The sequence below is a fragment of the Dryobates pubescens genome, chromosome 23, assembly GCF_014839835.1.
Source record: "Dryobates pubescens isolate bDryPub1 chromosome 23, bDryPub1.pri, whole genome shotgun sequence".
In the NCBI taxonomy this organism is placed as follows: Eukaryota; Metazoa; Chordata; class Aves; order Piciformes; family Picidae; genus Dryobates; species Dryobates pubescens.
Window position 1 is genome coordinate 5676002 of NC_071634.1, and position 24261 is coordinate 5700262.

Here is a 24261-nt window from a genome sequence, read left to right on the forward strand (position 1 = left end):
CCACACTATTCCTGGTCCAGGCCAGGATGCCATTGGTCTTCTTGGCCACCTGGACACACTACTGGGTCATGTTCAGCACTGACTTTTTAAGCACACTTGAGAGAATGAATTTTTAAGCTAAAAGGTATTGTTTAAAAGTATTGGTGGCTGGTAGAGACGTGAAAGGATGACACTGGAATGGCTCTGGGCAAGCAAGTAGCTTTTCTTTGGAGCACAAAGTGACTAGAAGCTCTGGCTGCTGTGATAAGGTGACAGGGAGGTGGTGGAAGCCTCATCCCTGGAGCTTTTCAAGGCCAGGCTGGATGTGGCTCTGAGCAACCTGATCTAGTGTGAGGTGTTCCTGCCCATGGCAGAGTGGGTTGAAACTAGATGATCCTTGAGGTCCCTTCCAACCCTAACAATTCTATGGTTCTATATACCTCAGTGACTAAGAAGGGCTGGTATCAGTAGAACTTGTCTCTTGCAAGGTCCACCAGGCTCCTGTGTGTATTTAGGATCCACAGTGTGGCATTTGAACAGAATCAGCCCTGACAGTAGTTGTTACCACATGAAGTGTTTCCTAGGAGCATCCAGAGCAAGTACTGGGACCTTGCTGCTGTCTGCAGGTGCTTGCTCTGCAGTTAGGAGCTGGCATGATTGTGGCTGGGGTGATTTGGTGGATAATACTGCCTGGAACACAGGGCCTGTTAGCAAAACCAGTGGTAAGAAGGCTAGCATTCCTCACACTGAGGATTAACTGACAAGCCAAACTGCTGTGGAATCGGTGTGGTGAAACCCAGAGGCCATTCATTTTCCCTTGGAAGTCTTCCCTCTATTTGAGTGTGTTTGAGGCTGCAACTGAGTTTGGTTTGAGACAGGGACCACCTGGTAGTGTGCTGGGGAGCTGAGACTTTGCTGGGACACAGGACACACAAAGAAGCCACGTGCTCAATTGAATCTCTTGTTCTGCTTGAGCTGAGCAACAGAATATTGCAAGGTTTTGGTGACTATTAGCTCATATTTGAGATTTACTGTGTTTCAGTCCTGTCTAGACCTGTCCTGTATTCTTTTTCTGCAAAGAAACTTCAGCAAAGGGCAGGATTTGCCAAATCAACACATTTTAACTGTACATTAAAGAATACTTGAGGATGGCAACTGGAATTTGTAATCACAAATGCTGAGGACAGCAGTCTGATTGTGTAAGTCACAAGATGAGCAGGAAAAGACAACCATAAAGTGTGACCTTATTCCCTATCAGAGCTCAGTGTTTTATAGCTAACAAGCTACAAGTCAAGAATTTACAAATAATCTCAGGCAGCTGTTGTTGATTTCTCAAATAATTTACAAGCAGAAGAATAAATAATGTAATGCAATGCTCTGTGACATTCCTGTGTATTGAGGTGCATTTAGTGCTCATATGCATAGAAAGTACAGGGCTTGATTCCAGGTGATTTACTTAAGTGCCTTTTTAATTAGGACTTAGAGAATGGACTCTGCTCTGCCTCCTCTCTGCCTCTCAACATCTCTTCCTGTGATGGTTTGAATCAGAACACAATGGGTCAAATTGAACCAGCATGGTATGAATAACAGCAGCAGGTTCAATTCAATCCACAGCCTTTCCTTTCCCATATGAATCTATGCACAATATTAACCATTTGGGGGGAAAGCAGTTTGTTTCACCATTCTCAGAACTTCACCTCTTTTTTTCCCCCCTCTTTTTTATTTTTTTTTCTCCCCTTTTTGTTCTGTTATGATGGAGCCTGAGGTGGTGAGGGTGGCAAGTGAATTCAGAGAGAATAGGCTACATCCAGAGTAAGGACATGGAGATGATGCAGTTAAGTTAACTAAGCAGACTACTCTAGGGTTAGGTGAACGATTTTTCCAGCCATCTGTCCTGTTTTTCTCTCCATAATTGATGGCAGAGTATCAAAACTGTTGGACAGTTAGTGATAGCTGTTAAAGGTGTCTGTATGCTCTCTATATAGTGGTTCAAAAATAATGGATATGGACCACTGGTGGTCTGCAAGTTCACAGGCCAGTGCTTCACAGCCTGGTCTTCATTACAGGTGTGTTGCTGCCAGGTGAAAGCTTAGAGTGATTTTTGAAATGTTTCAATAGAGTCCCCTTATCCAAAAATTTTGGAGCCAGTTGCCTGCATACAGCATATTTAAGTCATAGAATACTAGAACTGTCAGGGTTGGAAGGGACCTCAGGGACCATCCAGTTCCAACTCCCCTGCCGTGGGCAGGGATACCTCACACTCAGAGTCACATCCAGCCTGGCCTTAAAAACCTCCAGGGATGTGGCTTCTATCACCTCCCTGGGCAACCTGTTCCAGTGTCTCACCACCCTCATGGGAAAGAATTTCTTCCTACCATTTGTTTTCTCTGAGATGGGCCAGTAAATTGACACCTGTATGCTAAAAGAGAACATAATAGAGAATTTCAAAGCAAATAGCAACAAGTCCTTGTCTGTGTGTCAAGGATGCCTGGCACTCCTATCAGTGCTGCTAGTGGTGCTTTACCTGCAGTGTGGATGAAATCTGTGCCTAGCATGTCCAGCTCTCAAAATCAGGCTTAATGCATTTCTCTCTCCTTGCTGATGTGACACACACAATCCTGTGTTATCGCTGCCAAAAGATAGGAATGAAGGAGGAAGAAAATGCAACAAAACCCCAATGCTGCTGTGATGGGGAAGGCAAAGAGAAGACAGGTATAAAGAAAGATTGTGTGTGCAGTTGGTGCTCTAATAATTTGAAATGCAATTACTAAAGGTCAGCCATCTCCAAAGGCAGGTTTTGCTCTGCTGCTCCTGGACTTGCAAGCTGAGGGGGGAGAGGCTTACAAGAAGTAACAAGTAGGGATGGGGTGAGCAGCAGAGGATAGCAGACCATCTTTTCTTCCTAAGGACTTTCGATCTCCAAGTGATGAAATCACACACAGCTCTAGATGTCATATACCTGACAGTATTGTTTATTCACTGCAGCTTCCAGGCATGGATGACCCTGCTCCCTCCCTGCTTCATTATGCCTCTGCCTTTGTGTATCTGCTGCTCGAGGGATAGGAGAACAGCAGAAGCAATTCTTCTATGCCATTTGACACATTTACTAGCAAAGACAACTTATTTTTTTCCCCCCAAAAAAATCTATCCTAGGAGACCTAATTGTGGCCTTCCAGTATCTGCAGGGGGCTACAAGAAAGCTGGGGAGGGACTTTTGAGGGTGTCAGGGAGTGATAGGACTGGGGGGAATGGAACAACAATAGAAATGGGTAGATTTAGATTGGATGTTAAGAAGAAATTCTTCCCCATGAGGATGATGAGACACTGGAAGAGGTTGCCCAGGGAGGTGGTGGAAGCCTCATCCCTGGAGTTTTTTAAGGCCAGGCTGGATGTGGCTCTGGGCAACCTGCTGTAGTGTGAGGTGTCCCTGCCCATGGTAGGGGTGTTGAGTAGAGTAGAGTAGAGTAGAGTAGAGTAGAGTAGAGTAGAGTAGAGTAGAATAGAGTAGAATAGAATAGAATAGAATAGAATAGAATAGAATAGAATAGAATAGAATAGAATAGAATAGAATAGAATTAACCAGTTTGGAAGAGACCTCTGATGGTCCTTGAGGTCCCTTCCAACCCTAACAATTCTATGATTTGAAGAGATTTCTGCAAAGCATACATTTGAAGCCTGAGAAACTCCCTACACTATGCATAACCCAAGCTGTATTTTCTTGAAGATATTCCCTTTAAAATACCTTTTTTCCCTTCTTTTCTTTCTTGAGAGCATAATTGTGGGAGAGCCTGGATGTGGTGTTATTTGTTATTGTTATTGCTGTTAGCTAGTAAAGCCACAGAGCAGAAATGATTAGTAACCATAACCTCAGCATAAGAAGCAGACATGACTCATGGGTTGCTCATAAAGTATTTGTTCCATTAATCCAACTCTGTTGTGTGGTTTGAGAGTAATTATATTTTGAATATCAGTGTGAATAACTTAATGGCTTGGAATCACTTGAAATTTCTTATCAATCCATCAACTAATATCCGTTACTGATAATTTGCATTCATAACAGAGTAAGTGACTCAAAGCTACTTCTTGGTGTTCTTTTTATAATCATTTACAGCTTCCTTTGATCATATGATAATACCCTTCCCTCCTACATCCTTCTTCAGTGTCTTACAGGCCACAGGTACCAGTTTTCTTCTGGTTTTATGTGTTATTGAGTCAAAACTACAAGCTTTCATCACCTCTTGAGGCATGTGAGGAAACTGGAGGAATCTGAAGCTCAGCTGTGCTTGAATGCACGTTTATTTATTGGCACAGAGTATGCAAAATGTTAGCAGAACCCAAGACAGATCCAAAAGCTACAAAGAAAAAGCTGAAATCCAACTGTTGAGCAGGCCACGTGTGGCCAATGCAAATCGTGGTGTGACGTGACTGTTCATTGTTCTGCTAGATTAGTCAGTGCCTGAAGACACAGCACTAATGCTGGAGGACACCTTCTCTGGGAGCTGAGGGGTCATCTGATTATCATAGTTTTGTTATTCTTACTAATCTCCTGCTGTAGAATAGATGAATTTGTGAGCAGGTAAATATGGAGAGTGCGGCTACGCTGGAAGGAGTTGGAACAGAAGATCACTTTTCCTCCCGAGACAGTTATGCAGCAAAGCAAAGGCTCTTTAGCAAACAAGAAAAATGTATTGCCATGTGTAATTTTGTAGGTAGTACTGCTAATGAAAGAAGGAAAGTGCTACCACCAAAAAAAAAAAGGTGTCCTTTCCTCTGTCTCTCTCCTTTAAATCTAGATATCTCATTTCCATGAACCTGAAATGCAGGACTGCAGGCCCCATGCTCGTGACCGAGGGGCAAATAGCTCATTTTGATGTGTTGCACATAATGATGAAGGAGTAAACCAGCTTTTTGTCATCTTGGCTGCTTCTCAAACCTCCACAAAGCTTGCCCACAGGAAATGACCAAGCGTCAGAGGTTCTGTAGCTGTTTCTGGAAAGGGTGTTGCATCTGTCAAGTGAAGTCCTTTTTATTTGACAGGATAGCTTTTATTGGGTTGTTTTCATGTAATGTGGCCTCACAAAATAAAGAGTGCTCTTCAAAAAAAAACAACCAACCCAAAAAACCCAAAGCCCCTCCAAAAAAGTAAACTACCAAAGAAGAATTGTTTGGTCTTTAATCATAAGGTGTAATAATGAAACTTGTCTATCTTTCTCAAAGTACATTACAGATGACCCTACTGTCCAAACTCATTTACTATTATTAGATCTTTTCAGACCTGAGAAGTGCTGACATCCTGTCATTAATACTCTTGTAAATTCTGAAGTAAACAGATTTCAAAGACACTCAACTGTCAGTGTGAAGACAAGGTCAAAGAGTTGAATGACAAGTCCTCCTGGTACAATAAGGCGACCCATCAATCAGTTTTACTAGCAACTTCTTAATACTAGAGAAAAGAGATCAGAACATGACAAAAGAGTACCTTGGAAGATGTATGTGCTGATATCCCTTTTGGTATCCTTGTGGATAATGATGAGCAACTGTTATATATGGTCTGGGAATGTGGCACTCTCCTGTAGGAGAACCTCTCCTGTAGTTTAAAATGTCTGAAATTCAGGTACTGAAAGTATATATTATGCCAAAACCTTTTTGAGCAAGATACATAGAATAGAATAGAGTAGAATAGAATAGAATAGAATAGAATAGAATAGAATAGAATAGACCAGGTTGGAAGAGACCTTCAAGATCATCGTGTCCAGCCCATCATCCAACACCAACTAATCAATTAAACCATGCAACCAAGCACCCTATCAAGTCTCCTCCTAAATACCTCCAATGATGGTGACTCCACCACCTCCCCAGGCAGCACATTCCAATGGGCAATCACTCTCTCTGTGTAGAATTTCTTCCTAACTTCCAGCTTAAACCTCCCCTGGTGCAGCTTGAGACTGTGTCCTCTTGTTCTGGTGCTGGTTGCCTGGGAGAAGAGACCAGCCCCCACCTGGCTACAACCTCCCTTCAGGCAGTTGTAGAGAGCAAGAAGGTCTCCCCTGAGCCTCCTCTTCTCCAGCCTAAACAACCTCAGCTCCCTGCATCAAGCTAGGTGGTTAAGTTCCATCTAAGAATGATCAGGTTTTAGTGTGGCTAACTCAAGGATGGTGATTTACAGCCATTGAAAAGAACCCTATTTTGTTAGTGATGCTCTCTTTGCTGGGAGTGTGCAAGCTTCACTGTCAGGAATCTTTGCCTGTCATGCCACTGGGTTGCGTCTCCTGAAAAGTTCTGTGGCTTTCGTTCTGCAGGGTTAGATGTCACAGACAGGTTAATCAGTGGCAATGTTAATCGCAGCCGGCCTGCTGGTTTAAAAATAGGACACAGTCTAAAGTTAGATGGCTCTGGAAGAAGGAATCCCCTTTGTCTATGAAGTAAAGGTTGAACAACAACATTATGACTCAGATCTCTCATTTTTATTAGCATGGGATATTACAAATCAGAGAAAATACAAAATACCTGCACATGAAAGGACTTCAGAGGCATTCAACAGTCAAGGTATTACCTGTCTTGAAGCTATATTGCAAGGCTTTTCAGGTGGTCATTATCTCATTATGATAATGAGAGTTTGTCTCAATAAAAAGAAAAGAAAAGTCAGTTTGCATCTGGAGATCCAGTCTAAACACAAGTTCACATGTAAATGTACTTCACTGTATGATGCCTGCTTTGTTCTGTGGGATTTCCCAAAGCCAAGGGCAACAGGCAGTGCAACGAGTGACTCCTAACCACCTTCCTTTTGCATTCTCCAGTTATAGGAGTCTTGATTTCTTTGGAAAAGTCTGCCTTGAAGTTTGTGTAGTTAGAAGTAAGAACAGCAAATCTATCTTAGGCTCTCCCTGAGCACTGGCACGTTGGTTTTCCTTTTATATTGGTGTAAGATCAGGCTGGTTTCCGAGTCATGTCTAGAAGGTACTTAATAAAATACGCCTGGTGGGACTAGTGGCTAGCATGTGGGAATCTCTGTGTTTATTTGCAGAGCAGTGGTATTGTGCTGAACTTCCACTGGGAACCTGAGGCTTGACTGCATGTACCATAAGCTTTGCTAAAGCCTTCATAGGTTAAATTCCCAAAGTGGTGGGTTTTGAGTGGAATCAACAACAGTAGAAGGTGGGGGGCGGGGAAAGTCTTCTTCCCTCCCCCCCCACCCCCCCATGTAGGCTTGACTGCTTTGGACAGTTGAATAAGACTTCATTACATACAATCATAGAATCAACAAGGTTGGAAAAGACCTCAAAGATCATCAAGTCCAACCTGTCACCCAAGACCTCATGGCTACTAAACCATGGCACATGACTGCCTCTTGTCATAGGGCACTTCAGAGGACAGTCTGGCTCCATCTTTTCTCTCTCCCGTCCACTATTCATAGACATTGTTAAGGTCTCCTCTAAGCCTTCTCCAGGCTAAACATTCCCAGCTCTCTCAGCCTTGCCCTGTATGGTTCTAATCATTTTTGCTGAGCTTACTCCAGTATGTCCATGCCCCTTTCATGTTGGGGGTATAGTACTGCAGATGTCTTACCAGTTGTCTTCCCGTGGATTTGTTTTTCTGTCATCTCGGAAGCTGTGAAGTCTGCTGACCTCCGTCTGCAGATCTTCACTTAGTCAGCCAGATCTCCCACCACCAGAAGGCTCCTGTAAGGAAGGAGGCCATCTTCTGCTGTCCTGGTGTCAGTGAGAAACCCCAGCAGCTTCAGATCTGCAGATCTGCATCCTCTGCTGGCAGCTCTATCTGATAGATACTAAGGGAAGCAGGAGAATGTGTAATAATCTTCACTCCAACAAAGAAACCTCCTTTTTAGATGCTGGGTCAGGTATTTGGTTGTTTTGTTTGTTGTTTTTATTTTTCTCTTTCTAATCTCTTTTACTGTCAGAATAGGATGTGGTTGAAGTTTTATGCTCCTTGAGTGCTTTGCGTTATTTTGAATGTAGAGAACTATTCTTATTCTGCGGGGCTTGTTTTCACTTGCATTTGAAATTCCATGGCAACAATTTATAGTGGACCAAGCTTCCATTTTGAGCAGTTAGCCATCATCAAGTGAACAAATGTATTAGCTCATCCCCCTGGTATGTGTCACAGGGTGCTAAGGGTTGGAAGGGAGCTCCAGACATCATGAAATCCCTTTGCTGTAAATCCCAGTGTCAGCTGTGGGCATGTTCTTGGTGAAACATAATTTCTGCAGAACAGATCCAGCATGGCTGGTATTCTGCCAAGGATCACTCCTGACTCTGTTATGGTTAGAACATCCATTGCCATGGTGTGGAAGCAGCGTAGGCCTGGGTGAAAGTATGGTTGGCCATAACGCCCCCTGTATTTGTTGCTGTGGAGGGTGGTCTCAGTTTGGGAGCTCCCCTGTGAATGTGTCTGTCTTAGGATTGTGTTTCCTAGCAAGCTGTGAGGCAGTGCACAAGGTGCTGCATTGGCTGTGGCTGGGCCTCCTCATCTGTCAGGGTAATTTATGGGAACACTTCACGGCACCTTCTGTTGCTAATGGTCTGTCAGAGTCCTGCAGGAAGGACTGGTTCTGCTTCCTAATTTTAAGAGCCATGATGGTGGCACTGTTTGTCTCTTTCCTGGATCTATTTTGGATTTATGTCTGGCCAAGGGTTTGGAAGAGCTGCTATAAAAGCAGAAACATCTGCTGGGGCTTTAAGTACCGGTAGCTTGCCAAGTTCAACAGTAGGCTAAGCTACAGCTGATGGGCTCAGCCTTCCCCAGGTGTCACTGCAGTTACAGGAGAAGGACGGCAAGGGAAATGTGGCTGCTAATAGCTCTAAGCAAAATAAATTTAAAGAGCAAGCTTCAGCAATTGTAGAAGGCTGTGAGGAGGCTACAAATGGGGCCATTAGCAAGTGACCAACAAATGCAGCTGCTGTGCGTGTGAGCTGCTGCATTCCCTCAGTGACCCTGGTGACTGCAGCTCCCTCCTCCTGTGGGTGACTGTAGCTCTCCCTCTGTGCCCTGTGAAAATGCCAGCTCAGGTGGCACAGACACACCTTCATTTTAAAGGCTGCTAGGAAAATCTGCTCATAGAATAATGGAATCAATAGGGTTGGAAAAGACCTGTGAGATCATCAAGTCCAACCTGTCACCCAACACCTCATGACTACTAGACCATGGCACCAAGTGCCACATCCAATCCCCTCTTGAACACCTCCAGGGACGGTGACTCCACCACCTCCCTGGGCAGCACATTCCAATGGCTAACAACTCTCTCTGTGAAGAACTCCCTCCTCACCTCCAGCCTAAACCTCCCCTGGTGCAGGTTGAGACTGTGTCCTCTTGTTCTGCTGCTGGTTGCCTGGGAGAAGAGACCAAGCCCTACCTGGCTACAACCTCCCTTTAGGTAGTTGTAGAGAGCAATAAGGTCTCCCCTGAGCCTCCTCTTCTCCAGGATAAACAACCCCAGCTCCCTCAGTCTCTCCTCTTAGGGCTTGTGCTTGGGGCCTGTCTCTTGTTTAACTGTCTGAACATTTTCACAACTGCAGGCACATCATGGCAACCTCATTCACAGGAAGGTGATGTTTGTGACATGGACAGTGAACTTCTCTTGCAGGAGAGGAGTTCAAAATGATGCCTTAAAATTCCTTGTGAAGGAATTACACAACTGTAATTGTTCATGATGCAATTGTCATAACTTGGAATAATCACTCCTTTGATCCGGCAGACGTGGGAGATGAACTTTTGCTTCATCTGAGCTCTGCTCAGCCCTCCATCCATGATGTGCCTTTGCAGCTTTGGAGAAGAATGCTAGAAAATCCACAGCAGACAACCTTGGGGCAGTTGATGGATCTCTAATGCACTCAGCATAAGGCTTGATACCTTCCAGAGTCTGTCTGTATTTACTTACTGGCTAGGATGTTTTTGTTCTTCATAAAAATGTCCATTACTCCCCTGGTTCTGCCAAGCCATTGACTTCATTTACCTTTGCATGAAGTGCTACAGCCTGGTCACATAATTCACTGTCCCTCCCACATCCTCCAGAGGAATCATAAATTTGAGGGCAGATCTTATGCAGCAAAGGCAAAAAAATTTCTACAGGTGGAGTGAGAGAAGAGTTCCACTTACTGAAGCAGCAGATTTCTTGTTGGTAGAGCCCATTACTTGAGAAACACATGATGGCACGTGAGGTGCACATTCAAATTGTCAAATTCTTAGCACTTCTTTTTAAATCTTAGAAATGCTCTCGTGGCAGCCACATCTATCCAGTGGTTACAAGACAACCTCCTGTTCTGGTCAGAAAGCACAAGGCCAGATTCTCTCTTCTCATACCATCCCAGCATCCTCCTTGCCTTCCAAGGAGCTGCCTGCCTGAGAAAAAAGTTGTCTCAAAAATATTTCAGCTGTGTGCAGTGGCTTAAGTAAAAAGCCTGGGCTGTGGGAAATACCTCACATTTTTCCATGGTGAAGAAGTTTAATGTTCCTTGCAAACCTAAAAAAAAAGTTCTTAAACCATCCCCCTTTCCCCTAAGAGCACAAGTATGTGAGATGGAAGTTTTTCCTTTGTAATTACTCCTTTCCAATCACAGCACTCATAAAAGAGGAACTGTACTGCAAGAAGAGGAATTGTACTGGAAGTGATGTAAGGATGTTTCCAATTCTGGCAATACAATTAGTACACACAGTTTTGGGAAACTGCTTTTAGCACTAAAGGCTTTACTATATCAGGAACAGTGTGGCCAGCAAGAACAGAGAAGTCATTCTGCCCCTGTGCTCAGCACTGGTTAGGCCACACCTTGAGTCCTGTGTCCAGTTCTGGCCCCCTCAGTTTAGGAAAGATGTTGAGTTGCTGGAAGTTGTCCAGAGAAGGGCAACAAAGCTGGGGAGGGGTTTGGAGCACAGCCCTGTGAGGAGAGGCTGAGGGAACTGGGCTTGCTTAGCCTGGAGAAGAGGAGGCTCAGGGGAGATCTTATTGCTGTCTACAACTCCCTGAAGGGAGGTTGTAGCCAGGTGGGGACTGGTCTCTTCTCCGAGGCAAGTAGCACCAGAACAAGAGGACACAGTCTCAAGCTGTGCCAGGGGAAGTTTAGGCTGGATTTTAGGAAGTTCTTCCCAGAAAGAAAGATTGGCCATTGGAATGTGCTGCCCAGGGAGGTGGTGGAGTCACCATCACTGGAGGTGTTTAGGAGGAGACTGGATGTGACACTTGGTGCCATGGTTTAGTTGATTAGATAGTGTTGGGTGATAGGTTGGACTCAATGATCTCAAAGGTCTTTTCCAACCTGGTTAATTCTATTCTATTCTATTCTATTCTATTCTATTCTATTCTATTCTATTCTATTCTATTCTATTCTATTCTATTCTATTTATTCTTTTTTCCCCCTTTTTACTTTTATTTCCCCTGATTTTTCAGCAAGCACACCTTTCTTTTCAGAGGTTCTTGTTTGTTCCAGTTGGTGGAAGGATGCTAACACTATATAGAAAGTCAAGTATTCATTTCTCTTATAGGTAGTAATTAAATAGTTAAGTGAAGCCCCTGGGTGTTTGTTGGTGGGGTTTTTTTCTCCACAGCACAGTACTTTCAGAAATAATAGATTGAGCTAGTGAGGGAAAGCCTTTTTATTACAAAGGCACACCTAATGGTGAGATTCTTCCTGTGCTCTAAGGCAGGTAGCCTTTTGATGGGGCAAAACCCCCCTGCCAATTAATATTGATAATTGTTTTAGCACTGCCTGAGTTGTCTGCTCCAGTGTTTTATTTATATTTCAAGTGTGCCAGAGCTGTCTCTCACTAGCAGACCCCTGGAACTCTGCATGATATACTCCTTTCCTTACTGAGACCTGCTAAGGCAGCGCTGGATTTGCAGCTGATTTGCAGTTTTAACTGGAAACTAAATCTGTGCAGGACTGTTTCGTAGGATAAATGCTTGCACTCTAATGGCTAGTTACATGCTCAGTTGAATTCAGTGAAGAAACTGTGGTAAGAAATTGATCTTTCCTTATTTCTCACCATTTCATTCTCATTTTCTGCTCCCTTATTTAGGTCACTACAAGAGTTTGTGAGACTGAGTTGGAAACGGGATTACTGAAATGATTCTCGGTTAAAAGCAAACCTTCAAAACCTTGATCTGAGCGTGGATCATTCCAGCTGGTTTGTTTTTAACAGGAGGAGATGGCTGGGGTAGGAAGGTGATGGTGAATTTCTAAGGTGCTGCTGTGCCTGGAGGGCTGCGTGCCTCGCTGCCTGCCCCAGCCCCACCTGGGCTGCAAAGCTGAGGAGGAAGAAACAATGCAGAGCTTTTGCTTTTTATGAAAGTAAGACATAACCCTGTCTGCCTGACAGTGTCTTGTCTGCTTTGTCACTGTGACACCGCTTGTTTCATGGCTGAATGGATTCATCACAAATCTCTGTGTACTGCAAGCCTGGCTGCAGGCTGTACCTTCCCAGACGTGCTGTCAGCGAGCGCTGCTTATTGATGATGAAATTAATGCACCAAGGCAGTAGTTGCAGAATAGGTGTCTTACCTAAACTAACAGTTTCTGGGAGAAAAGGTGATGGCTGCAGCTAATAGAAGCTAATGTGATGTAAAATATAAGGCCTCATTATTGGAGCTGTGCAGGGAAGTAACAAGGAGCTTGAAAATGTAGCTGATAAGCAACGTGATTATAGGCTAATGAGCAGGATGTTTGTGGTATAGTGAAGGGCTAATGAAGGGCTGCAGAAGATAACTGTAGTGATCTGCAGTGAGACTATGGAGTGGGAATGTTTCAATACAGCACTGAAAGATGTGTAGTACATACTAAAGGCACAGAGCAGCCAACTATCAGAGTTTAAGTGTGTGCATGCATATTGTACACTCTAATTATCCATCACCAATACACAATAAACGTGTGACAAGATTCCAGCAAGGGAAAACAGCAGTATATTTATGTAGCTTGAGCTCCTGTGCCTATTACAGGAAGGATCAGGATGTGCTGGAAGGTGTCCAGAGGAGGGGCACGAGGATGAGCAGAGGGCTGGAGCACCTCTTCTATGAGGACAGACTGAGAGAGTTGGGGCTGTTCAGTCTGGAGAAGAGAAGGCTCTGAGGAGACCTTATTGAGGCCTTCCAGTATCTGAAGGGGGCTACAAGAAAGCTGAGAAGGGACTTTTTTCGGGCGTCAGGGAGTGATAGGACTGGGGGGAATGGAGCAAAAATAGAAATGTGTAGATTCAGATTGGATGTTAGGAAGCTCTTCCCCATGAGGGTGGTGAGACACTGGCACAGGTTGCCCAGGGAGGTGGTGGAAGCTTCATCCCTGGAGGTTTTGAAGGCCAGGCTGGATGTGGTTGTGAGCAACCTGATCTAGTGTGAGGTGTCCCTGCCCATGTCAGGGGGAGCTGGATCTGGATGATCCTTGAGGTCCCTTCCAGCCCTGACAATTCTATGATTCTAAGTAACACCTCTATTTGTACACAGAGGTCAGTTTATCACCTTCCTAGGTCCCTCATAAGAAAACAGAATGGTTTGAGTTGGAAGGGACCTCCAAAGGTCATCTAGTCCAACTCCCTTGCAGGGACATCCTCCACTAGATCAGGTTGCTTCAGAGCCTTGTTGAGCCTGACCTTGAATGTCTCTGGGGATGGGGCCTCAACCAGCTGTTCCAGTGTTCTACCACCCTCATGGTTCCTGCAGTATGCAAAGCTTTGTGTCCGGGTGACTTGAAGATGGGATAATTCCTGGAAAACCTGGGCTTTGTAACACTTTCTGCAAAGGTAATTGCATCATCAGAGTAGAAAGTTATAGCCTGGCATGCCAGTATTTGTGGGGCACAGTCAGCCCAGGTACCATGTAGTGTCTGGGTAGCCAGCTGTCAAACCCTCAAGAGAGAAGCCAATGTGTGGCAGAGTTTAACATTTGCCTTCTGTCGTATTTAAGTGCATTGCAAAACAAGGCTGTGCCCTGTCCCTCCTTGTGAAGTTAGTAACCAAGCTCCCTGACTTCTAGAGTCACCTGGCAGGGTAGTCTTTGCTTTTACTGTCTGCTAAAGAGCACTGGTTTTCCCTCTTAGAGCAGCCAGCTGAATTGGGTGTATATATATATATATATAGGGTGTGTATATATATATATATATATATATATATAGCATTGACTAGAAGTCCAGCTCGTGTTTTGATCTTCCTTGAATTCTCAGTAAGAATGTGGCTCTTCAGTGGTTTGGTTTCAGTTGTTTTTTCTTTTCCCCCTGTGGGCTCTTGCTGTGCTCCTAATGCCTGCAAAAATGGGAAGGGTAACTGTAAGTGCAGAATTGCACCACTGTCTGTCCTCATCAGAGCATTACAGAGCAGCTTCAGCTAAAAGGACCTAGGTTATCAGCACATGTGATCAATATTTGTTATCAGTGTTGGATGGGTTAAGTGAAACCAGGACACTTCACTTTTTAATGCTTTGGGAAGAAACAAAGTGAACTCTGTACTGCGTAAGTGTGAAGTTGCTAAGCTTTCTGTTAGCTCTTGCCTGTGCCATTGGTTCTTTAGTGTAAAACTGGATTAAGATAGAAACATTTATATATTTCTGGGTTTGAGAGGGGAAAATATTTAACTTCAAAAAGGCTCAACTTTTCTGGAAAGCAGAGAGAGATTTCAGCAAGTATTCCAGCAGAGCTGACAGCTGATGGAGTAACCTGCAGCGGGATTGTTAGGGCTCTTGTTCTTCTAGAGCCTTTGAGGAAACTTTCATCTGCACAAATTCCTCAACACATGAGTCAGGTATTGGAGCCCAACATTACAATGTGCTTCTCCTCTGAAGAAAGCCCTTGGAATATTGTAGGGTTGGGTTTGTTGTTGCTGTTTAAAAGATTTTATGAGGCTTAGCAAAACCTCTGCGATTTCCACGTGTGTGTAAGAGCTTGTGAACTCTTCTGGACTGTTTATGTAAAGGAGATATATTAGTGTACCACATCTTCAGTGATAATCCCCTGAATACTGCCCTTTCACTAGTTTTATCCTGGAATCTGTTGCTGGAACTTCTGAGGTATCTGTTTTAGATACTCCAGCAGCCAGTCCTCCATTACTGCCCTATAGATACCTTTTTTCCTTACAGACTTTTTGAGGTACAGGAGATGGAGTTGTCTCTATTTTTCAGGTGAGTGACCAGAACACAAAGGAAGTCTTGGTGCTAGATATAAGTCTGTGACAGAGGAAGAACCTGGATTAATTTCTCTTGCACTTTGAAGGTCATGGTATGCACTTGAAGTATGGGATTGTTCTGGCCAAAAGGAGGAGGTGTGATCTGGTGTAGGTGATCCTGCTCTGGCAGAAGGGTTGGACTAGATGATCCTTTGAGGTCCCTTCCACCCCCTGAAATTCTGTGATTCTGTGAAGATGGCAGTCTGGAGAAAACTAAGTGGGAAGAGGTCCAGGGAGTGTAATGCACAGACCCACTCCTCCTTGATGCTGTAACGTGCATCCCAGTTGCGTCTGTGACTTTTTAAATCATTTATCAGTAATCTAAACCAGATTAATCTAAACCAGATCTTTCACATGGCTGTTTTTTTTTCCCCAGAGGCTTTCTTTTTGTTTCACTAGGTGAGTAATCCACAAGTCATTGGAAACCTCTTTGTTGTTGTTGTCTTCTAGCATTTTCATTTACTGGGACTTGAACAGTATGGCTCATTTATCACAGTATCACAGAATCACCAAGGTTGGAAGAGACCTCAAAGATCATCGAGTCCAACCTGTCACCACAGACCTCGTGACTAGACCATGGCACCAAGTGCCACGTCCAATCCCCTCTTGAACACCTCCAGGGATGGTGACTCCACCACCTCCCTGGGCAGCACATTCCAATGACAAATGATGCTCTTGGTGAAGAACTTTCTCCTCACCTCGAGCCTAAACTTCGCCTGGCGCAGCTTGAGACTTGGCTGGAACAGAACTGGAATTAATCTCCAGGAAGATGAACATCTGTGTTAAGTGTTCCAACCACTTTCTTTCCAGTGCAACTCTTCAACTCCTTAACAAAGAAACCAGGGAAGGAAGCATTTGCAGTCTACATTTTCTTTGAGGATTAAATTTTCCTTGGGAAGGAAATTTTCATCACTCTAAAAAAAACTCCATTGACATCCCCCTATATACATTTTAGTGTTTCCTGTATATGGTTCCAAATACACTTGTAAAATGTAATCTGGAAACCCAAAACTAGCAGAGAGAAATCCTGCATCATAGGTGTGAGTCATCAGTGGAGAGCTGTTTAATGAGAGTGAAGTTTAGACAGGCAGACATTTGGTTCATGTCTCTTTTGGTAGCTGTTAAATTTCTCCTGTATTTTTTTTCCCCCCTCAGTGTTGCTGTTGGATGATGTCCAGACTCAGCATTTAGGTGCAGTTCCAAATTATGTTAGGCATAGATTTATATCAAAAAGGTACATTTTTACAGACAAGACCCAGATTTCCTCAGAGTTTAGGGGCTTTGAAAGTTTTGTTTCATCAGGGTCCATTTCAGTGCCACTTGGAGGCTTTCCCAACTCTGGTTTGCGCTCACGGTATTAAAACAAGCTACAAAGACATAATTCTGCCTGTGCTGTAATTGCATCATTTTGAACACACCATTGTCACAGGACAAGTGATTTTTCCCTTCAAAGCAAACAAACTGGCACATGTTTCAGCAGATGTACACACTTTCAAAGATGTTACTCCAAGAAGATACTACCCAGGCACAAGCCCCGTCAGACACAGGTTGTGTGATCAGTAGGTGATCAGACTGATCAAGTTGTTCCAGCATCCCATGAGCCTGCTGCCCTGGAACACCCCTGCACATGAATGCCTTGATGGCTGTGCATCAGCCTGTTGTCTAAGGTTGGAACTGGGTTTTCTTTATTCCTTTGTCCCTTGAGAGAGCTAATTTGTACCAGAAAATAAAAGATTTTTGACTATGTAGGTTTCCTACCATTGTCTGAAAACACGTTGGTTACCTTCATGTGCTCTTTTTGTTACAACTTTAGCCTTTTCTTGTCCTTGCTGTAAGTCATGAGAATTACAAGAGGAAGTTTTAGACTGGAATGTTTTATCTTTGAAATAGCTTTTCCTCTTCAGGCTTCCTGCCTGTACTCTTTTCATACCTTGATATAGTCGTTGCCACCATCCCTCCTGCAGTGTCACTCTCCAGTGGTCCCATTGTATTAATCCTGAAACTGCCTCTTCAAAGGGAATTGGATCATCTTTAAGCTTCAGAGAATTATTTCAGGACAATATTACTGGGCAAGCCACTGCCCTGATATTCTTTGCTCAAAGAGAATAGACTAGGTTCTGTTTCCATCACACACGCTTGTTCTGCAGGATTTCAGCACATCTGGCTGAAGTCAGTGTTTTACTCTCTGCTTTAATTTCTTTTCTGTCAAACACCTCCAGCAAATTAGATTTAGGGCTGTCCATCCTCTTCCCCTTGGAATTTTAAGCAGCTTGGTGCTGAATACCCAGCACAGTGCAATTGGATGTATTTGATTTCTACATCATTATTTGCCAAAACCGAATCGCTCTGATTCTGTTAACTTCTGTAATGCATTGCTGCATATCTGCAGGTGAAGCAGCATCAAGGAGGGAAAAAGCCCAGAACAAATCCATTCAGATGTAACAGGAAAACAGCTGAACTCCCAAGTCAGGCTGTCAGCATGGTCTGTGTGTCATAGGCTGTACCCAGTCATTTTCTTGCTTGTAGAGAGGGAAGAAAAGCAAGGTAAATATGAACCTTTCTTTACTTGGTGTCCTTTAGGACCTGATCCAGGTCCTGATCATTATCACCCAAATAGATTTGCTGATACCAAAGACTTTGAAAGCTGCTGCAGGGCCACAGTGAAGGTTCTTACATCATGTGCCAAGCTGGATGTGTGAATGCAAAGTGGCCTCCTCTGGCTTTGTTCCACGTGTTCTGTCACACCCCTGGCCACACTGGGACACAGGTGGGCAGAGTGTGGGCACACAGTGCTCATGGCAACCTCCTGCAGGCACAAAGCTCTTGGGGGCACTTCTGCCTTGCATGGTTTTGAGGAAAGCTTCAGACTGTGGGCCACTTACCAAGGTGTACACACTTGGCCAGGAGTTTGGTTTCTCACTTTTCTCTCTCTTGCTGCACTCAGTCACATTCCTATGACTCTCAGCAGTGGCTCGTGTGGATGAGGAGCATGAGACAACAGAGACCACCAGGGAGAAATGAATGTGGTAGAATGGGGCTACAAGGCAGAAATCAGTGCTAGGTAGTCCTCAGTGTCATACTGGGAGGGACAGAGGTCTCATCCTGGTTCTTTTGCATGTGAGAGCTGTTGTGTGTTCCCAATTGTTTGGTGTGAGCTCTTCCTGTGTAGCCAAGGAGATGATATTAGTAGCTGCTGCAAAGACTTTGCTCTGCTTAGCTGTTTTTCCCCACTTTGAGAGGACAGACTGAGGGAGTTGGGGCTGTTCAGTCTGGAGAAGAAAAGGCTCTGAGGAGACCTTATTGTGGCCTTCCAGTATCTGAAGGGGGCCTAGAAGAAAGCTGGGGAAGGACTATTTAGGGTGTCAGGGAGTGATAGGACTAGGGGGGAGGAAAAAAAGATAGAAATTGATAGATTCAGACTGGATGTTAGGAAGAAGTTCTTCCCCATAAGGGTGGTGAGACACTGGCACAGGTTGTCCAGGGAGGTGGTAGAAGCCTCACCTCTGAAGGCTTTTAAGGCCAGGCTGGATGTGGCTGTGAGCAACCTGTTCCAGTGTGAGGTGTCCCTGCCCATGGCAGGGGGATTGGAACCAGATGACCCTTGAGGTCCCTTTCAGCCCTGACAATTCTGTGATGTTAACAAAAAGTGAATTCTATGAATTATGCAGAACATGAGCAATGATTTCCAACAGAGTATCTAAATTTAAGGTCCTATATGTAAATTCATCTCCTTTCATTGTTTCTAAGTGTAGTATATGGTTAATTCTATCTATTCTATATTAAATATGAAGTTCAGGTTTCGTTTAGTCCCTAGAGAATAGTGAAAAGAGCAACAGGATGGCAGAGAAGCATTGCACATGGATAGGCACTGCTGTAAAGTGGGAGGGCTCTGCAGCGTGTTGATGCTGAAGTCTTTAGAAGAGAGCACTTAACAGATGTTTGATCTCTTTCAGGTCCTCAGACTTTGGGACACTGTACACAAAGTTGAATCTACAGGCTGGGATTGTGATTGACAACTTCTACATTTGTCCCACCAACAAAAAAAAGGTATGTGGCAACACCAATATTAATTTGTGCAGTGCAGCTGAGATTCTGCAACTGTGCAAAGTCTGGTTTGCAGGTCTTCTGAACACAGGGGAGTGGTCTTCATGATGTTGCAGGTCACCTGAGGTGTATTCATGGAAACTGAAGAGAATAAAATAGAATAGAATTAACCAGGTTGGAAAAGACCTTTGAGATCATGGAGTCCAACCTACCACCCAACACTATCTAATCAACTAAACCATGGCACCAAGTGCCACATCCAGTCTCTTCCTAAACACCTCCAGGGATGGTGACTCCACCACCTCCCTGGGCAGCACATTCCAGTGGCCAGTCTCTCTTTCTGGGACGAACTTCTTCCTAACATCCAGCCTAAACCTCCCCTGGCACAGCTTGAGACTGTGTCCTCTTGCTCTGGCACTGGCTGCCTGGCAGAAGAGACCAACCCCCTCCTGGCTACAACCTCCCTTCAGGGAGTTGTAGACAGCAATAAGGTCCCCCCTGAGCCTCCTTTTCTCCAGGCTAAGCAACCCTAACTCCCTCAGCTTCTCCTCATAGGGTATTTGTTCTTCAGAAAGGAGAAAATATTGGAACATATGATCGAGATACACACACACACTTATAGATGATCTCTGAGGTCTTTTCCAACTTTGTTGATTCTATGATTCTATAAGAGGATTGGACGTGGCACTTGAAGACATGGTTTAATTATTCAGGAGGTGCTAGGTATTAGGTAATAGGTTGGACTTGATCTCTGAGGACTTTTCCAACCTTGTTGATTCTATGAGTCTGTGATTTTATATATATATGTAGAATATATAGAATATCTATCTATATAGATAGGTATAATAGATATAGATAGAATATCTATCTATATAGAATATCTATAGAGTATAGAATAGCATAGCATAGCATAGCATAGAATAGACTAGAATAGCATAGAATAGCATAGCATAGCATAGCATAGCATAGCATAGCATAGCATAGCATAGAATAGCATAGAATAGACCAGGTTGGAAGAGACCTTGAAGATCATCATGTCCAACCCATCAACCAATCCAACCCACCTAAACAACTAAACCATATATAATGGAAAGAAGTGTCTCAATGGACTCTGTAAGACTTTTGAGGCTATTGATTCCTGGCAATTGAGCTTCCCTGGAGTTCTCCATAGAAATGGAAGAGGAACTCCTGTAGGTTTTCACAGATCCACACAAATCCTGGGAGTAACGTTCGACTTCTTCATCCCTTTCAGAGTCTCTGCATGTTCCTTAGTAGGAAGCAGAGGAGCTGGGCAGGCTGGCCTCGAGAACGATGCCTGCCCTGTGGAAAACCTTACTTAAGAAATAAATAAATGAATAAACAAACAAAAAACCCCCTCTCTTTGAACTTCTTCTTTAAAAATATTCCTGCATCATTACGGAACCAAAAGTCTTTCACATGGAGCCTGGGAAGCTTAAGTGGACTTACATAAGCGAGAGGGAAATGGACCCGTGGAGTGTGTTTACAATGGGTGTTCTGTGAGAAGCACCAGGAAGAGCGATTATCAGGAAAGAAATGAAGCACGATAACAGCCCTTTTGTGACTGCAGAACGCTTGTAACTGAACTGGCAGGATTTGTGGAGTACATTGTGGCTACCACAAGCGCAGGAGGCCTTTCGCGGCGTCAGAATCGTCTCTTGACGAGGGCCTTATAGCCGCAGTGCAGCGCAGCAGCAGAGCTTTCCCGCAGAGCCCCTGATTGGGAGGACAACGGTCGTTGTGTTTATCAGTGCTGCTTAATCAAAAATCAGTGGGACTCAGCAACGGTGCCTGGGTGATTAAGGGCATATTTTATTTCTCTTCCAATTGCCACTGGAGTTTTTGTGCCCAATCTTTGCTATGCCTGAGCTTGGTAATGTATTTTTAATCTGCTGCAAAGTCAGAAATGATTTTATGTTTTTTCCACACAGTATCACAGAATCCCCAAGGTTGGAAGGGACCTCAAAGATCATCAAGTCCAAGCTGTCAATACAGAACTCATGACTAGACCATGGCACCAATCCCCTCTTGAACACCTCCAGGGACGGTGACTCCACCACCTCCCTGGGCAGCACATTCCAATGGCTAACAACTCTCTCTGGGAAGAACTTTCTCCTCACCTCCAGCCTAAACTTCCTGTGGTGCAGCTTGAGACTGTGTCCTCTTGTTCTAGTGCTGGTTGCCTGGGAGAAGAGACCAACCCCCTCCGGGCTACAACCTCCCTTTAGGTAGTTGTAGAGAGCATTAAGGTCTCCCCTGAGCCTCCTCTTCTCCAGGCTAAGCAACCCCAGATCCCTCAGCCTCTCCTCACAGGGCTGTGCTTGAGGCCTCTCCCCAGCTTTGTTGCCCTTCTCTGGACACGTTCAAGTGTCTCAACTGAGGGGCCCAGAACTGGACACAGGACTCAAGGTGTGGCCTAACCAGTGCAGATTACAGGGGCAGAATGACCTCCCTGCTCCTGCTGGCCACAATATTCTTGATACAGGCCAGGATGCCATTGGCCTTCTTGGCTGCCTCGGCACACTGCTGGCTCATGTTTAGGCAACTGTCAATCAGAACCCCCAGATTCCTTTCTGTTTAGCCTTTCTGCCCCTTTCTGTTGTCCCTTTTTGTTTCTTGAAGTGGAACAACCACTTCAAGCACAAAGGTTTTGCAGGTTGTGTGTCTTGGACGTATGAGCTGCTGGTGATTTCAGGCCCAAAAGATCAAACCCAAAAATCTTCTATCTCAGTTTCTGAAATAGATCCTGAAAGCATGAGATGGAAGAGAGTCCTGTGGAGGAATTTTCCAAGCCCACACAGCTACAATAGAACAGTCTGCAGAAGCACAAGGAGCTCAGTGACAATCTGGTGACAGGTTGGACTAGATGATCTTTGAGGTCTCTTCCAACCTTGGTGATTCTGTGATTCTGGTTGTGCCAGTTGTTTGGGAGAACAAACAATGCTAAGATCAGTACTGGGTTTGAAGACTGAAGGCCACACCAGTGTTCACAAACAGTCTCATATTAACCCTGTCTTAGAAAAACCTGTATTTGCTTAAGGCAAGTTGAAGTTCTTAGAGATACAAACCCTGCCTAGTAAACTAATATATTGGAATCCCTGTTACAGAACTCCTCTTTGAGTTATTTAATGGCCTAGGCTTATTCTAAGATCTGGAATGAAACTGGAGGTGGGGAGATTCAGGCTGGACATGTGGAGGAAGTTCTTCACCATGAGAGTGGTGAAGCCTTGGAATGGGTTGTCCAGGGAGGTGGTTGAGGCCCCATCCCTGGAGGTGTTTAAGACCAGGCTGGATGAGGCTCTGAGCAACCTGATCTAGTCTAAGGGGTCCCTGCCCATGGAACTCGATGATCCTTGTGGTCCCTTCCAACCCTGACTGATTCTACGATTCTATGATTCGCTTCCATGAAGATGCTGCAATAGTAGGCAAACAACCACGCCAGCAGAGAGAGCAGAAAGGATTTCTAGGGTCTCTAAATAATTTTCAGTAAATACTAGTGTCAAATAGTGCAGATATGCCCTAAGGTACCACCTGGGGGAAATAATTTCAGTTTTTATCCTGTGTTTCCCAATACACCATTATAAGTGTGATTTGGAGGCAATGGACATGATTCTCGAGGAGTATGGGATATGAGTTGACACTGTGAGTTCCATAGTGCCAATCTGGAGTCAGGAGACAAAGGTAGTAGAATTCATCTTCACTGAGCTAAATTATCAACAAAATATTTAACATTTGTATAGGCCATAATGTGCTGCTGGACATAGGAATTGGTATTTGCTCTAATTCTGTTTGTGTAATGCTGCTAGGGAGGAGATGAATGAACACTGATGTTTTTTCCCCTCATTCAGCACATCTTTTAATTTTCATTGGTGCTAATGCAACTGGTGCATCCATCCTTCTGTTTGTCTGCTTCTGGAAAAGGGGGCAGCTAAGCAGTGCATTATTCAGGCTTCTCATATTAAGAGTAAATAACTATTGATTCTACATACACTGACTTATTAGTTAAATGGGTTGAACATTACATTTCCCAGCTGTCACAACAACCAATAGCTGTCTGTCTTGTCCAAGCTAAAAGGCAGGGTGACAAATGTATTCTTGCTTGACAAACCATGCAGAACACTTAAGAGAGTAATAAGGATATGGGCTATCTGTGCAATATTTTGCCTCCTGATACTTAAAAGTAGTATAAATTACACAGGCTCACAAAAGGGTGTTTGCTGCAGCTGGCTTGAGAAATGTTTGCAGGCACTTCCAGGGAAATGCAGTATTTTGACATTTGTCTTTCAGAGCAAACCAGTTGTTGTCAAAAGCTGTCAAAACTGCATTTGCTTATCAAGAATAATTCTCTTCAGCTATCATTTTCCTTAGAGACCATACTAGAATGTCTGGAAACATAGAGAGCAGAATTATCTTATACTTCTATCAGCAGAAGTTGTCAACTATGGAAAATTCCTGTCAGTAACCTGAGCAGTTACTTCAGGAAGGTTTCGCTGTGAAATTGCATGATATGAGTCTGTATGTTGTGAATGCATCCTCTCTCTGGAGTGGTGCATCCCCTGCCTGCAAAGAGTGTCACCAGTCACTTTCATTCCAGTGATGCACCACCAGAGCTCTGATGTAACTTGACAGCATCACTTTGTTCAGGACTTAGTATCATAGGATCAGTCAGGGTAGGAAGGGACCACAAGGATCATCTAGTTCCAACCCCACTGCCATGGGCAGGGACACCCCACACTAGATCAGGCTGGCCAGAGCCTCATCCAGCCTGGTCTTAAACACCTCCAGGGACGGGGCCTCAACCACCTCCCTGGACAACCCATTCCAGGGCTTCACCACCCTCATGGTGAAGAACTTCCTCCTCACCTCCAGCCTGAATCTCCCCACCTCCAGCTTCATTCCATTCCCCCTAGTCCTAGACTTCTGTCCAGGACTGTTCAGTTCATCTTCAGATTTTTCCAAATGCTTCCAGAAGTACACCCAGTAGTCATGTTCTTTTCTTCCATCCACAGTTTGCTAGCAAGTGAATTGCTGTGAGAGGCTACCCTAAGCAGAAATCCCAGGTTTTAC

General features: G+C 44.3%; 1 protein-coding gene across 1 annotated transcript in view; it reads left to right on the top strand.

The window, feature by feature from the left end:
• Positions 1-24261, top strand: part of SORCS2 (sortilin related VPS10 domain containing receptor 2) — a 565166-nt gene that overhangs the window by 332624 nt on the left and 208281 nt on the right. Inside the window, exon 3 of the mRNA XM_054172252.1 lies at positions 19086-19179. Within this exon, the coding sequence (XP_054028227.1) occupies positions 19086-19179 (94 nt within the window). The remainder of the gene's footprint in view (positions 1-19085; positions 19180-24261) is intronic.